The following is a 15,849-nucleotide window of genomic DNA, read 5'->3' as shown; positions in this document are numbered from 1 at the left end:
AAAATAAAAGAAACCCAACTGACTACTATAGGCAGCTTATGGACTGAGTATATTGACCACAAGGCACTTTGGTTCTGGGAGTGGATCTACTCAAAACTGAAGTCCTTAAAATGTACAAGGCACTTCTTAGATGGGATCTTAGTCACACTTCTCATGTTTATTTTTTCTTAAGTATTTGTAAATATCTTGATGTTGAAAGACACTGAAAAATTTTGAAGCAGGTTAATTGGTGATTAAAAACTGAACTAGTAGTTTTTGAAAAATACATTTGCAATTTTAAAATGACAGTGACAAACTAGAAATTTGGCTTTTCATTACTGATATCATTTTTCACATCGAAAGAAATACAATTTCTGACAGTCCAATTAAGTAACATTTTCTGAGCTGTCAGGAGTGGCAAAGGTAAAGGATTTCTGAGATTTCTCACACTTCTCGCCAGACTGGCCACTTACTTTGCATTTGCTTAGACGTTAAACTTGCTTTTATAAGATGACAGTTATTTCTGTTGTCACATTTATTGTTCAAAACTATTTATCTGTGCCAGTGTGTGCATGGAGTGAAACCCTAGACTTCTAAGTCAGTCCTGTCAGATACCCTATCAGCCTTCTCACCTGAAACACACAGCAAAGTCTCTATGATGGGCAGTACTCTTAGTAATAGTCACAGCAGCATGCTGGTGTATTATAGGTGACTTAATGTGCCAATAATTTTGTTACAATGAAATCAATCAGAGATGAAAATGTTAAATGTCAATGTGCAGCACTTGGTTGTGCAGTATTAGGGGATTGGTTAGCTTTCAGATCTTTATTGTTCTAAGAGAAGGTCTTGTCGTGTAGCCTCAGTCAGTCTCAAATACACAATCCTCCTGCCTCAGCATTTCAGGTGCTTGGATTATAGTAATGAACAACCAGTGGCCTCTTATAATGATTAGATTTTTGTATACTAAAGTTTCATTCTATGTGATAAGTTTGCATAAGGTACTCAAGTCGTGATGTTGACCCTTTCAGGACACCCTGGAAACTTTTATGGGGAATAACTTCTCCAAGTCCTCAAAATATTTCCATTTAAAGTGTTGATCAATTATTGATTTTTACCTAGCATGAATGAATTTTTGTGCTTAAATAGGTTAAAATCTCAAAGCATATATTAAATTTAGGCTCCTTCTAATCTATCTTCCTCAAAGGAAAGGTTGAGGTTGGGGGGAAAGGTTTGCTTTCAAACTGATTAAGTTGTACTGAGTACTGGTTGAGATCTCGATATTGAGGTGTCTCTTGGGCATTTTATGCTGCTTGAATTAGGCATTTCTAATACTCTCCAGTGCGTTAGGCCCTGTTGCATCTCATTCCTGCTGTGAGTAATCTTCAGCTGTCCTAAGAGATGCTGAACATGCCACTGAGTTTCTCTCACACTTTCTTTCCCCAACTACAATGTTCCAAAGGAATCCAGCCTTTGGAAGTCTTAAGAAAATCCATCAAAGGACGGACAAAGAGAAAGGGTAGGTAAAACACATTCATTGGCATGTGTCTTTCTTTCGGTTAGCCTTTTAAACCTTGTCAGCCTGGGCATGTTACACTATACTGTCTGCTACAGATGAACTCTTTAGATTTATCAGAAATAGCGGGTTAAAGGAATACAATCCCTGCCGTCTCTAAAGGGTGGCCATGCAAATTCTCTACCAAATTTCTCATTCTGTATTTTCTTAAATAATAAAAATACTTATCAATATTTAATGTGAATCAAGAAATGTAAAGGAAAAAGTGCAAAATGAGAAACATGAAGACTGGTTTAAATCAAGTACCACTGTGAAAATCAATTAAGATAGGAAGCTAGAACATGGGGTAGGGAGATAGATGGCTCAGTCGTTAAAATACCTGCAAACACATGGACATTAGTTCAGTTCCCCAGCACTGGTAAATGGGGAGCATTAGAGACCCTAGGACTTAAGGAGTAGGAGACAGGGGGATGCCTGAACCTTGCTGAGTAACCAGCATAACTGAATCTGTGACCTCCAGCTCCAATGAGAGATGTAAGGTAGAAAAAGTAATAGAGTAGGAAACATAATGCTGACCTCTGGGATTCAAAAGCTCATAATCATACTTGTACACATATATCCACATGCATACATGGCATGTACATGAATTCATACTCACATGCACACACACATATATGAACCCTCAAAGGCAAGCCAAGGGTAATTAAAGCAAAGGCCTTTCTGGTCAGTTGTTTCTAGAAACATCAGACACCACATTCAGGCACATTCTCATTTACACAGTTACTGTTATTATTGATGAGATGAAACAGCATGACCCAAGCAATTCGGGGAGGAAAGGGTTCATTTACCTTACATTTCCACAGGACCATTCATCAGCAAAGAAAGGCAAAACAGGAACTCAAGCAGGGCAGGAACCTTGAAGCAGTAACTGATGCAGAGTCCATAGAGGGGTGCTGCTTGCCTGCTTGCTCCCCATGACCTGCTCAGCCTGCTCTCTTACAGAAAGTAGGACCTCCAACCCAGGCATGGCACCACCCACCATGGATACGACCCTCCCCATCAATCACTAAGAAAATTCTCATTAGGCTTGTATAAAATCCCATCTTATGGAGGTATTTTTCCCATTGAGGTTCCCTCCTGTCAGGTGACTTTAGATTGTGTCAAGGTGACATAAAACTAGCCAGCACAATGGTTTTCAGAGAATAATGCAAGTATTGCAGGCAATTTGATGTAAGTTTTGTTAATTGAAAATTCATATAATATATTCTGATCACGGTTTCCTCTCCCCCATTTTCCCCCAGATTCTATGCACCTCCTTATTAAATTCAACAGCTTTTCCCTTCCTTCCTTCCTTCCTTCCTTCCTTCCTTCCTTCCTTCCTTCCTTCCTTCCTTCCTTTCTTCCTTCCTTCCTTCCTTTTTTCTTTAGAAAAACAAAACAAAACTTGCAAATAAAAAACAATGAACCAGTAAAAAACCCAACAATGAAAAATCACAGGAAACCACACACACACACACACACACACACACACACACACACACACAAAACACAAAATCAAAAATCATAATATACAAAAGACTAGTAAAAATAAAAACTTTTAGAAAGCCTTAAAAGTTCTTGCCTTTAAAACTCTTTTTCAGGCTTCAATTGAGGACATGATGAATAGCCAAAGGGGGGCTAGAAATTTGAGGGTAAAGACACGAGGGGTAAGAAATCTACTCACAACAGGAATCATCTGTGTATGTTTCTTTGTTCTTCTCTCTCCAGTCTGTCATTTCTCATTCTTCTTTCTTGTTCTCCCTTGTCCTACACTGGTCTTAGTTCTACGTTGTTCTTCCTTGTCCTCCCCATTACAAATGTTTTCAGTCATATATACCCTTAAAACCAGCAATTCCCCAGCCCTAGCAGGTTCCAGGACCAGAATTCTTTGTCCCATAGAAAATCAGATAAGAGCTTTCACATATGCACGCAGATCCATGGGAGTGGCCAGTACATGTCCAGTGAACTCCTTAATGAAGAAAGTTAGTTAAGAAAGGAAGTAAATCTTTGGAAATTCTTTGGGGGGAGGTTAGTGTGCTACATTATTAAGGTGGTTAGTACAGGGCTAAAAGGTTTATTTTCAGTAAAATTATGAATAGGGCATAGATTGTTTAAATCAGCACACCACTACTTTTTTCCTAGCAAGCAGGGAGAAGCTGATGGTTCTTGATCAGATAGCACATACATCAGACGCTGCAGTTCCTATGGGCCTGGGTCTGGAATTTTGCTCTAAGTGAAGAAGAGACCCAGGCCTCTAAATTGTCAGTTCCAGGCTATACTGTTATCAACTTTTCTGATTGTGGGTGATATGGGGTAAAACCAGAGCAGCAGCTTTGGGCAGGTAGTGATTCTAAGTAGTAATTCTACGTCCTAGGAGATCTGTGAATATTTTAGATATGTTCTATGTATTGACCTGCTGATAAAGATAATTTTAGGAAGGCAGATCTCTGCACTTACCTAGGAGAGAGAAACACAGCCTGGCAGTGGGAAACTGTTTTCACTGAACAGTTCTAAACTGTGGGAATTCATTCCCAAATATGTAACAGAAAGGGAGGTAGCTACAGTGAAAAATCTACAGGAAAGGACAGCCACTTATTCACAAAGAGAGCCTTGCTCTTTGGTTTAGCCTTTACTGGATCCCTTTGGCTGAGTAATTGCTGTATAATATTGCAGCTTGTAGCAAAAAATGATGTCAAATATAAAACAAGCAAATTCTAAAACATCATTGAGTTCATTTTTGCATTGGCCATCTACTGCTAGGCAAGGAGCCTTCTTAAGTGAGGTTTATATACTCTATCGGAGAGAACGTTCCTTTGCAATTGGTTGTCAGTTAGGGAAAGTTTCTTGGATAGAGAAGGGAGAGAGTTAACCACTTCTGGGTTCCATCTGGCTTGACCCTGTGCACTCAGCCATAGTCTGCGCGAGGCCATATGTGTGTCAGTGCTTCTGTGTGGAAGACACTGTTTCCTTGGTGTTGATATAAGTTCTGATGACTTTTTCTCTCCAATAAAGCCAAGGCCTCAGACCAGTTCCCAAAATGAGTGTCACAGAAGACAAAAGCAGCAGAAGGTGAGAACTGCTTGGTTGTCTCTGAGTCTCAGGCTCCCCTTGGCTTACCTGGCAACCTTCTCAGTGGTGTGCAGGGAATCACAGCTTTGAATATGTCTCCCCTCTTTTGTGTCCTCCTTCTGCAGCCCTGTTATTCACTTTGAAGAGTGTATTGTTATTGCATCAAAATTTACATTTATATGTAGCATGATGAAATCTTGGAAATTTATTTAACTGTGTTACTTGATAAATTTTGTACTAAAACATATTTGATATTAGAATAATAATTTTCTCCAAAAGCTTGTATTAATCATTAAAGATATAGAAAGGGTGATTTATATCTAATTTTATGGAAATGCCATGAAACTAATCTAAACATTCTTTTCATAAGAGGTAGAGAGCTTGATAATGTTATGAAGATCAAGTCCAGAGGACATGAGAACACCTCTGGGTAAGTCTCACTAATGTCTCCAACTCTGATTTCTACCTGATAATCCAAAGGCAAATGACTTGATGTTTTAGCTTCATGACCATAATTTAAAGTACGGAATTAGTCAAGAAGGATGGAAGAGGTGGTCATTCCTTCTTGTCTTCCATGAATACATTTATTTTAAAATAATTGCCTCAATATTTAATACTGAGTTACTTTTCTCTTTGATTTGGGGCATTGATTTCTTTTTAAGGGTTGATGAGAGAGTAGAATTCTTTATCTAAAGAATGCAGCCTTCACATAGTTTCCAGAGTACGTTTCCAGAATGACACAGACAACCGTTTGTTCATTCCTGGCTGTTCAGCCCCGAAATAACCACACAGAAACTGTATTAATTAAATCAAACTCCTTGGCCCATTAGCTCTAGCTTCTTATTGGCTTGCTCTTACATCTTAATTTAACCCATTTCTATTAGTCTGTGTATCTACATGTGGCTGTGGCTTTCTAGCAAGGTTCTGTCCTGGCAGGGCTACGTGGCTTCTCCCTAACTCCGCCTTCTTTCTCCCAGCATTCAGTTTAGTTACCCCCACACCCCCTCAGGCTAGCTCTACCTTATCATGGGCCAAGGAAGCTTCCTTATTTATTAACTAATAAAAGCAACACATACCCAGAAGGACCTCCCACACCACAAGCCAGCTTGACTAAGACTCCTACAGTCACCTCTTCTGATGGTTTCAGCTGCAGCCTAGGGTGAGGCTGGGCCAGCACCTAAATGGGAGGAAGGACTAACTGCAGCATCACCTGTCCAGAGCTATGATGCCTTTGGTACCCACTCCCCATTTCTACCATCCCCAATTGTCCACTTGGAGCATAGCTTATGCTCCTCTTGATTTTTGATGGGCCAGCATGTAGAGCCAGTATGAAGTGGGTCATTAGGTTTCCTACTATGTAATGACATTTTATATTTCTAAATCTTGCTCTCTGTTTCTTAAAATAACTTACTTTGAGACAAAAGATATTTAAAAGGTTTCAACATGGGCACTATATGGGTTTATATGAGGGCATACTTTTTTCAGTATTTTCAATTTTGTTAAATAATTATGTTGTTATCATTATTGTCTTATTATTAAAGAAACAAGAAGGGGATTTTGTCAATTATTTGAATAGTAATTTGTCTTCAGTCTAGTTCTGGTGACTAACTTCATCTAACTTACTTTGCTTCACCGTGGCTCGTTAGACATGATCTAACTAGACGGATCTGCAGACAAGGCTGACTTTGTTCAGGCTGAAGTGGCGTGTGACTCTGTGTTCTGAGAACAGAACAGACAGCCCACGTGTGTGCACGTTGTTAGCAAATGCGCACCCTGAAGTGGCCTTCACTGTGACGTGTGAGATAACTGCCATTTTCATTTAGAACTTTAAATGTCCACACTGGTGCAGAGAACCTCACATTTATCGCTTCTTAATAGCTGAGCTATTATTCATTGATTACTGTTTTAGTCTAATGACATTTATTGGAATTCATTTCCTTTTCCAAAGGAAACAAGACCTTGATGGATTGATTAGAGTGAATCCTGAAACACACACAAATATGAAGAGGTAATGTGTCTAGAGCGTCCCTTGGCCAGGCATTATATGCATTAGAATACCAGTGTTCACGACTGGGACAGTGAATTGAACTTCAAGCCCAAACACCTTTTTTATTTTCTCCAACACGGCAGCTTGAGAGGAGTAATGCACAGGCTCGTTTGCATTGCTTTGGTCGTTTGCACTTTGTTGGCATTTGTTACCTGGTGGTTCTGAGAAATTACAAGACAGTTTTGAATAAGCTTCTCAGCTATGACATCCCACTTTGCATTCGTGTATATGTGTATGTATAAACAGCGTGTGAAGTGTATGTGTGAGAACTATATCTATAAAGTGTGGGAGTGAGTCTATTAGTAGAGGGATACATAAGAGCGTGTGTGTATGTAAGAGTAGAGTATATATACATGCTTATGTATGTATATGTGTATGTGTGTATACAGGACGGTGTGCATGTGTGTATGTACATGTGAAACTAAACTTGTTGCCGTGTAGCTGAAAATGGTATATCAAATAATTCCATAAACTCTTTTCCACTTAGTTAACGCAGTATATGATATTATTCGTTCATTCTGAAATGTGTCACCAACGCCCCAGAGGCAAAGGCTCATCTAGCTAAAAGCTTTTGCACACAGTGCCAAGCTGCCCAGCTTTTGCCTGTGTGGTACAACCACACACAACCAGAGGCACAACCACCCAGTGAATTTGGCAAAACAACTAAGTCTTGCATCCTTGCTGAGAAACAAAACAAAACAAAACTTTGATGTCTTTGACTCCTTAAGTGGTTCAGGAAGATAACTGAGATATTGATGCAAACAAGGAATCTGAAAGTCCTGAGTTCAAGGTCAGCTTCTGACTGTCACTGGCCCTGTTTACTCAGTGCCTTAAGTTACTTTTACACTGTTGTGATAAAGACCACCATCAAAAGCAACTTGGGGAGAAAGTGGTTTATTTTACCTCTCAGTTTATATCAGAGCCAATCTCTAGGGGAAGTCAGGGCAGGAGCAAACAGGGCAGGAACCCTGAGGCAGACACGGGCGCAGAGGCCACAAGGAAGTGATGCTTACTGGCTTGCTCCTCACGGCTTGCTCACTATGGCTACTTATACCATCCTGGACCACCCTACCCACGGGTGGCATCACTTGCCTGTGTGGTAGGTGCACACACATCAAATATCCATCAATAAAATGCACTAAAGTTTTGATCAAAGGCAAATCTGGTAGGGACATTTTCTCAGTTGAGGTTCCCTCTTCCAAAATGACTCTAGCATGCGACAAGTTGACATAAAACTAGCTGTCATACTCACCTACTAAAGAGGAATTATACTACTCTTGTGTTCAACATATGCTAGATATAAAAAATGAGTCAGAAGTTAGTGATAGAAAAACATTCAGATAAATCATATTTTTATAATGGTCTAGACAGTCTACATACATTTAGCTCATCTTAATATCTAAAATTATTTTCTTACTTAGTATTTATTAAAAAACTTTAAACTGTGGACTATTATTCTTTATATTAAAATGAGTATGTGCTAATGTGCATGTCTTTCAAATGCTTGCTTGCATGTGTGCATTCCTATATAAGCTCATGTGTATGCTTATAAGTGGAGATGTGTGCCTATGTATGTATGTATGTGGACATGTATGTGAATGCATGCATGTTTTTTGTACAAGTGAATTATTGTATATATAAAAATAGTGATTGAGTGTTCTCTTGTGTATGTATATGTGAGTACATGTATTATATCTATGTACATGTGTGAGAACACATGTGAAATGTCTGTATTTGTATGTGTGTGCTTTCTATGGACTTTTAAAGATAGTACTTTTAATTGACTTTTTACATCCTGAGACTCTAGATATTTTAAATATACAATTAGGGACTCTGTCAGCAACAAATTGTGAGAACCTAAATTCAATTCTCAGCATCCTTGAAAAAGCCAGGCATTGCAGCATGGTCCTGCAATTTCAGCCCTAGGAAGGCAGAGACAGGAGGATCCCTGGGCATAGCTGTCTGGCTAGTCTTACCAAATTAGTGAACTTTTTATCAAGTAAGAAGCTCTTTTCTCAAAAAATAACATGAAGAGTGATACAAGAAAATACAAGATATCAACCTCTGGCAGGCATGTGTGCATGCGTGCATACACACGTGAACACACACACACACACACACACACACACACAGAGAGAGAGAGAGAGAGAGAGAGAGAGAGAGAGAGAGAGAGAGAGAGAGAGAGAACATGCTTCCTTCTTTATTTGAAAGCTTTCACTGTTTATCCATCTCCGGTGAAATAAAATTCTAACGCTTAGAGATAGCCTTTTAGTTTTTCAATAAAATCCTATCAAATCAACCAATCAACCTTTTGCATTTCAGGCTCATCCTTGCCTTAAGGCATTTATACATGCTGTGCCCATTTTCTGGAGTGCTGCCACCATATGGCCTTCCTTATAAACAGGTCACTTTTGGTGACTGAATGTGATTAAATCACACCGCCACTTGTCCTCAACATGCAAACAGCAAACACTCTTTTTAAGTACAGTACATACAGTTCAGTTAGCTGAAAGTTGTGCCATCCACTTAGGTGTTTGTCTGTGCTCTGCTTTTCCCCAGCCCAGAAGTCTGTTTGGATCACATCTACCCCACCACTTGGCAGAGGCTAGATCATTGGTCTTTGTGATTTGTGGACTGCAAGAACACATAAATACTGATGATACATACACCATGAGGCAATGATTCGCCCAGTTAAACTTCAAATAGTATATCATTATAATAATTAGATTACCACATTAATTAGTTTTTTCTTATTGACTTATGCAATAGGATTTTAAATAGCCCTATACAGTTTTTAGGGCTCATTTAATGTCTAAAGAGACTAAAGTCTACACAGTATAATGAAAGCAAACTCCTCAACTGACACTCTCAAAGGAAGGGTTTTTGGCACTTGCTGATCTATTATTTATTTGAACACTAAAATCTTCCACTTGTAACCTGGGATTTTTTTCCTAGGACCATGTGATTCAAATCCCATAGGTTTCATTTAGGTGAAAAACATCAAAGGCTAATCTAGAATGCAGCAATTGTTTCTGTGGGGTTGTTTCATTATTGTCATAATGAGAGTCCACGTTTTCTCTGTTGTCTTTAGCTTGAATATCACATCTTGAGACATCTGGATCAAAACTTGGGTTCACATCTGGTTGCTTCTAAATACTGTATCTTTGATGTTGTGTAAATGAAACCTCAGAGACATCTTCGTGAGGTCATCGGGTGTGGGAGGAGTGGTGAGGTTTGCTTCTGAGGAGGCTCTTCTCCCCATGTGGCTCCCTCTGTAGATCAGAGGCATGTTCGCGGGCGAGACGTATATAAAAGCGCATGCATATGCAATAGGAGAGGCATTGTTACCGGAAGGTCAGAAGCAGGCATGTAGTTAAGGCCAACAGTCAAGCGCTCAAGTGTTTCCAGCAACTGTGGAGTTCATAGTTTAGCCAATATGGCTTGCATCTTGATCCATTTCAGAAGTCAATAGACTTTAGTTTTTTTTTTTTAAACCACTTGTTTCTAATACAATCATCTGCAATGTATCATTACCAGAAGTAGATACCAGGTTGTATATGGTGCATTTTAAACAAATTAGTATATTTATCTTAATGCAGCTTTGTAATAGAAAACTTGCTAAAAATATCAACAAAATGTACATTTTGAAAGTTTCTTTTACACGTGTTGGAGATTGCTACCAAGAGAGAACAATTTCTGGAATGTTCTATGGGTCTAATTAAAAAATGTTTTATATACTTGGAAGTGGTTGACAAAATATCTGCAAGATTAAAATATTGTCTCACTCTTCAGCATGGTCTCAATGAGTGTTTATACTGTTTCTGAGACTTAATTAATAGTTTTATTCTACTAGGTGAAAATCTACCATTAACCTCCCCATTTCTTCAATGTTTTAAAGGGGCCAGAGCCTTGACAATCTGATCAAAGTCACCCCAGAAGTAAACAAGAGTAACCACGGGTGAGAGAATTATGTCTTAGCTCTCTTCTTTCCTGTATCGGTAGGTAGTAACACTTATAAATAGAAAAGCTGGGGTACGTGGACCCAGAAAGTCAAAAGCTCATTGCTTAGTAGATGGGGTTCTGAGCAAGTCCCACGGACACTGAGCAGCAGCTGGCCAATCACAGCATGAGGGTCATGAGCTTATTCTATCATTGGCAGCAGGGAGCAAGAAGGATCAAGCCGAATAATGGTTATAAGATCCCTTTAAAACAAAAGTGCTGTAGACGGAAATTATTATCAAAACACCATTTAGTTGTGGCTACAGGCTTAGCTTGGCTGCTTCTCAAGGCAGGAAAGTTTTTGGGTAAACCATTGCTTTGTTCCAAAATGAGCTAATGAAAAACAATCTCCTTCATGTCGTAGGGTTTGTTTTGAGAATAAATGGGAAAGGAGGCCAGCATATAACTGATTTGTTCGAAGGCTGAAACTTTACTCCTGTAAGCTGAAGATTTAGACCAGAATTGATTTCTATCAAAATTTAATAATAAAATTTATTTTTGAGGACATATAGGTTCATAGGATTCAAGGTGAAATGACCAGTTGATTTAATTCCATTTTTATTGAGTGGATTTTTTTTTGTCTGTTTAAAGTTCCAAAGATGTTAATCAGTTTTCAAGGGTAAGATTTAATATGCTCTTCCTTCTGGGGTCATGTCCATCAGTGATTATAAGGGTAATGAAGTCATCAGTTAAGTTGATCCTAACTGAAGTGACAACCCTGACCCCTCATGTCTGAGACATTAGAGGTTTTGCTCAGGTGATTTTCAGTACAGGAAAGGTACCTGTGATCATTTAGGTTCAAGTTGATTTTCAACAATTACAGAAAACATTGTTATCAGTTTGCTCCTTTTTGCAGAAGGACAGTGTAGAAGAGGGAAGAGCCCGGCAGGCTAGAACCCACAGACGTGAGGCTAGGTGTCATTTTGGACTAGTCAGGACTGATCAGTTTGTTTGAACTTTGGCTTTATCATTAAATAAGGAACCAGAGGGGTCTGTTCACTTGATACTTCCAGAATCAATTCCATTACTAAATTTCAACAAAATGGCTGGTGTCAAGGTTTTAATAAATCTTTTATAATAAAATATCAGTTTTAACAAATAATTTCAACAATTTTATGTAACTTAATAAGTTTCTTTCTTCTTTATTTTTAAGGAGTCAAAATCTTGACAATTTCATCAAAGCTGTGCCCACAACCAACAGAGCTGACCATGGGTAAGAAACTTTTCTCTCTCCTTTATTCCATTTCACTCTCAAAAGTCCGAGAAACACTTTATACTGTCCTAGAGACACCCTCAGAGGGGACGCAAAAACAGAAACAGGTGTGTCACCAACCCGCAGGCTGGTCCTGAGTCTGGTACTACACAGGCTTCCCTGGCTGCGGACTGAGGTGGGAATCAGGAATTTCTTGAAATACAGAGGTGAACTCATTCCAATGTAGCATTTGTATTCCATGCTTGGTGCTTAAAGTGAATCGGAATTCCCGTGGGATAAGGCAGCATCCTAAAAGGATTTCTTAACACAAAGCAGCTGAAATAAAGGTCTGAAGATGGAGCCGGACGGTGGTGGCACACGCCTTTAATCCCAGCACTCGGGAGGCAGAGGCAGGCGGATCTCTGAGTTCGAGGCCAGCCTGGTCTACAAGAGCTAGTTCCAGGACAGGCTCTAGAAACTACGGGGAAACCCTGTCTCGAAAAAACAAACAAACAAACAAACAAACAAACAAACAAATAAATAAATAAATAAATAAAAATTAAAAAAAGGTCTGAAGATGGCAAAAGTTTCTCCCGTCTTCTTCCTCTTTTCCATTTATTTCTTTTTTTTTTTTTTTTTTTTTTTGGTTTTTCGAGACAGGGTTTCTCTGTGGCTTTGGAGCCTGTCCTGGAACTAGCTCTTGTAGACCAGGCTGGTTTCGAACTCACAGAGATCCGCCTGCCTCTGCCTCCCGAGTGCTGGGATTAAAGGCGTGCGCCACCACCGCCCGGCTCCATTTATTTCTTTTTCTTTTTTGTATAAAACCCAACCAGCTCTAAAGCTAGGAAGTCAGTGTGTGTGTGTGTGTGTGTGTGTATATATATATATATATATATATATGTGCGCGCGCGCATGCGCACGCACAAACAGGCAAACACATACATTTGTCCTCTCATGTTTATGGATCTATGTGTGGGTCTGATTCATTGTGTATATATCGAGGTCAAAGGCTGACATAGTGTGTCCTCCCCAGCTGCTTTCACCTTCTGTTCCACATCTCACTTGAAACCACAGCTCACGGGTTAGGCTGGTCCAGCTAGAATTTAGCTTCTCTAGGTAGCCAGCGTGCTCTGTGCTCTGGCGAATCTGTCAGTCCTCTCATTATCTGTCTTACCTGCCTAGCATCTCACACAGGTCCTCGGAGTTCAAATTACAGTCTTTACGCTTGTGTACTGAGAGTTACCCATTGTGTTCTAGTAAATCTTTGTTATAAAACCAGTAAGCAGGAGGAATGTATCCTGGGTGGCCTTAGTCAGATGACCCTTGGCCTAGATAGTTTGTATATGGAAGGGAGAGGTGGTTCAATTCATAGTGTAGTGGAAGCAACGTCTTAAACACAGCCGGCTGCCCTGCCTTGCGTAAGTGATTTCATCACAGTAAGGCTAAGCCGAAGATGTTGTCATCCTGTGTCTGAATCTTTACTGCTAAGTTGTTCTGAGATTTTCATAACCCAAATAAGAATAAAACCTCTTGTCAGGCCCCGAATTTAGAGGCCAAATAAATACTTTACAGGCAAAGTGTAAAGTTGAGAGCAGAGCGCCTGGGCTTGAGCTCTGAGAGGCCATTCTAATTGCAGAGGATCCATGGTGATCATGCATAGACTTTGTGTCTGGTTCATTTCGGTGTGTGATTTTTTTTAACTTGTAAATTGTATATAATAAAGTTTATTTAGGAAGCGGATTCAAGTCCTGATGGAGTTTCAAATACTAAATATGAATTTGATTTGATATTGAGGTTGAGAAGTATAAAATGATTGTTCTTAGTTGACCTTGTCAGATATTACTTCAGGAGCCTAGACTTGTACATTCTGACCAAGGTGGCCCCCTAAGCAAACAAACCAACAAACAAAAGTTTCCTCCAATTTATGTAGAAGGAGTAGGCTTATTTGGTTAAAGATATTTAAAAGGCGGGAATAAAAAATGGGAATCTGATTTGCGGATCTGTAAAATACGAGACAGGGTTTTCTTTTATTATTGCTTCCATTTATTTCACTGTACTTTTGTTTAAGATGATAATACTGATGCTAATTCTGTATAATTACTACTTGAGAAATTCCTTGTGACACAGTAATCACATAAGTAGTCTAATACTGCAAATTATTAGTTAATAAGTTATTTGTATAAAATGAATAAACTGAAGAATATCAGTTTGCGGCTCTCATAATCACAAGGATTAATATTTAAATGACTTGTGAGAAAACTGGCACTGTAACAGGTTTATAGTTAATTAGAATATTTTTGCATGACATTGAACTTCTGTTCTTGAGAAATCGAGACCATTTATATATTGGAGCAATAGTTAACAAAAGCATGGCAGAGAAACTCCAAGCTATCACTCATAAAGCAGCTGTGAGGATGATGTCAGTATGGACCATGCAGATGGAAGGAGCTACTGCAAACATGGTGGGGAGGAAGGATGCTCAGGGAAAAAGCCAAGAGTTCACCTGCAGCTGTCCTGAGTTCCATCTGAAGGATGCTCAGGAGAAAAGCCCAGACTTCACCTGCGGCTATCCTGAGTTCCATCTGAAGGATGGCCAGGGGAAGGAGGGAGCATGCATGATATATATTCAGGGTTCAAATTTGGTTGCCTTCAGCATTTCTTGGGTATTTGGCTCCAGGAAGTGTCTTAATCCTTGTGAAATTCTTTCTAAGTGTTGGTAATAGCCACCCCATGTACTCTCAGAGCTCAAGGGAAAGGTAGGAGAAGTTAGAGTTTAAGACCAGCCTCTGCTCTACAAAGGGTGTAGGGAGAACCTGTCTGAAAACAAAACAAAATACAAAAGTAATTAGTGATCTGAGATAGACACTTTGTAACATGTTTTATTTATTCTGTATTCCCATTGCATGTGTATGCATGTATACTCACAAATTTCTTATTGACTTTGACTCTTCCTTTTACTTTGTCTTAGCTATCAACATGGTCTTGATGAACGTATTACTACATGCTCCAAAGCTACCAAAACTACTGCTGGGTAAGAGAAAATACTATCATTTGTTTCCCCCTTTCTTCTTAACTCAACACAATATGAATATAAATACCATACTCATTTTATGGAAAAATCGAATGAAATTCCTAAAATATCACTATTTTCATATGTACCTGGAAACTTCCATGTTAATTTCAGTATATAGACACAGCAAAACACAGACAGTTGAGAATTGTACATAGTGGGGCCTTCTAGTCTTAAGCAAAATGAAGATGGGGCCACCCAAGAAGGGGAGGTAGGAACACAGCTGGCGCAGGAGCTGACACATTCTGTTTGCTTTGTAAAGCATTAATGTTAGGCTTTTGTTTCTGAAGTTAAACAGTATTAATAATAGCTATGAAATAAACCAAGATGCCTCCTCATTTGCTGTATCATGAGTAGTGCATTTACCTCTTTGTAGAGGAGCATTTTGGGGGGACAGTGACTTGTTGATCATTGTAGGGCTTGGGCTTACAAAACAGATATGAACTTAAATTTAACAAGCCTTTAAGTAGTTTCTCTAAGACAATTAAATTCGCTTTTTGTCTCTGATTATAAAAAGTTCGAATTATCTATATATGTACTTTTTGTAGAGAGTCTTAGGAATATTTTCATAATTTCCTTTTTTAAAGTCTGTTGACTCCTATAAAATTCATAAAGCCTTACGGATGGGAAGGGGGAAATGTGGAAAATCTTAGCCCGGTTGATGGCAACGTTTTGAATACCACCATTCCAGCTGAATCCATTTTGAAAAGAGGGAATAAGGACCCAGAGAGGTTAAGCGATTTGTCCTGGGTTCCGGAGAAAGTTAAGAAAAGACTGATTGTAGTTCTGCAGTCGCTGAGGCAGTCACTAGTCACTGAACACCTACGGGGTTCACAGCCGTCACTAGGTGTCATTTGCTTGCATGTTAGGGATAATTACAGGCCTGGACACCAAAAAGAGAATTCGGTCGTCATACTCAATCTTATTAACAGCAGGTAATT

The 15,849-nt window shown here is 39.2% G+C and overlaps 1 protein-coding gene across 13 annotated transcripts in view; it reads left to right on the top strand.

The window, feature by feature from the left end:
- Scel (sciellin) overlaps window positions 1-15,849 on the top strand; it is a 141,403-nt gene that overhangs the window by 100,752 nt on the left and 24,802 nt on the right. For 11 of the 13 annotated variants that reach the window (XM_038310486.1, XM_038310487.1, XM_038310485.1 and 8 more), the window contains 7 exons: window positions 1,439-1,495; window positions 4,544-4,600; window positions 4,971-5,030; window positions 6,549-6,608; window positions 10,546-10,605; window positions 11,800-11,859; window positions 14,807-14,869. In XM_038310486.1, the coding sequence (XP_038166414.1) occupies window positions 1,439-1,495; window positions 4,544-4,600; window positions 4,971-5,030; window positions 6,549-6,608; window positions 10,546-10,605; window positions 11,800-11,859; window positions 14,807-14,869 (417 nt within the window). The remainder of the gene's footprint in view (window positions 1-1,438; window positions 1,496-4,543; window positions 4,601-4,970; window positions 5,031-6,548; window positions 6,609-10,545; window positions 10,606-11,799; window positions 11,860-14,806; window positions 14,870-15,849) is intronic. The other 2 variants (XM_038310491.1, XM_038310494.1) reach the window with 2 other exon arrangements.

The sequence above is a fragment of the Arvicola amphibius genome, chromosome 13, assembly GCF_903992535.2.
Source record: "Arvicola amphibius chromosome 13, mArvAmp1.2, whole genome shotgun sequence".
NCBI lineage: Eukaryota > Metazoa > Chordata > Mammalia > Rodentia > Cricetidae > Arvicola > Arvicola amphibius.
The sequence above is the reverse complement of the archived record's forward strand: the minus strand, read 5'-3'. Positions and strand labels throughout refer to the sequence as shown.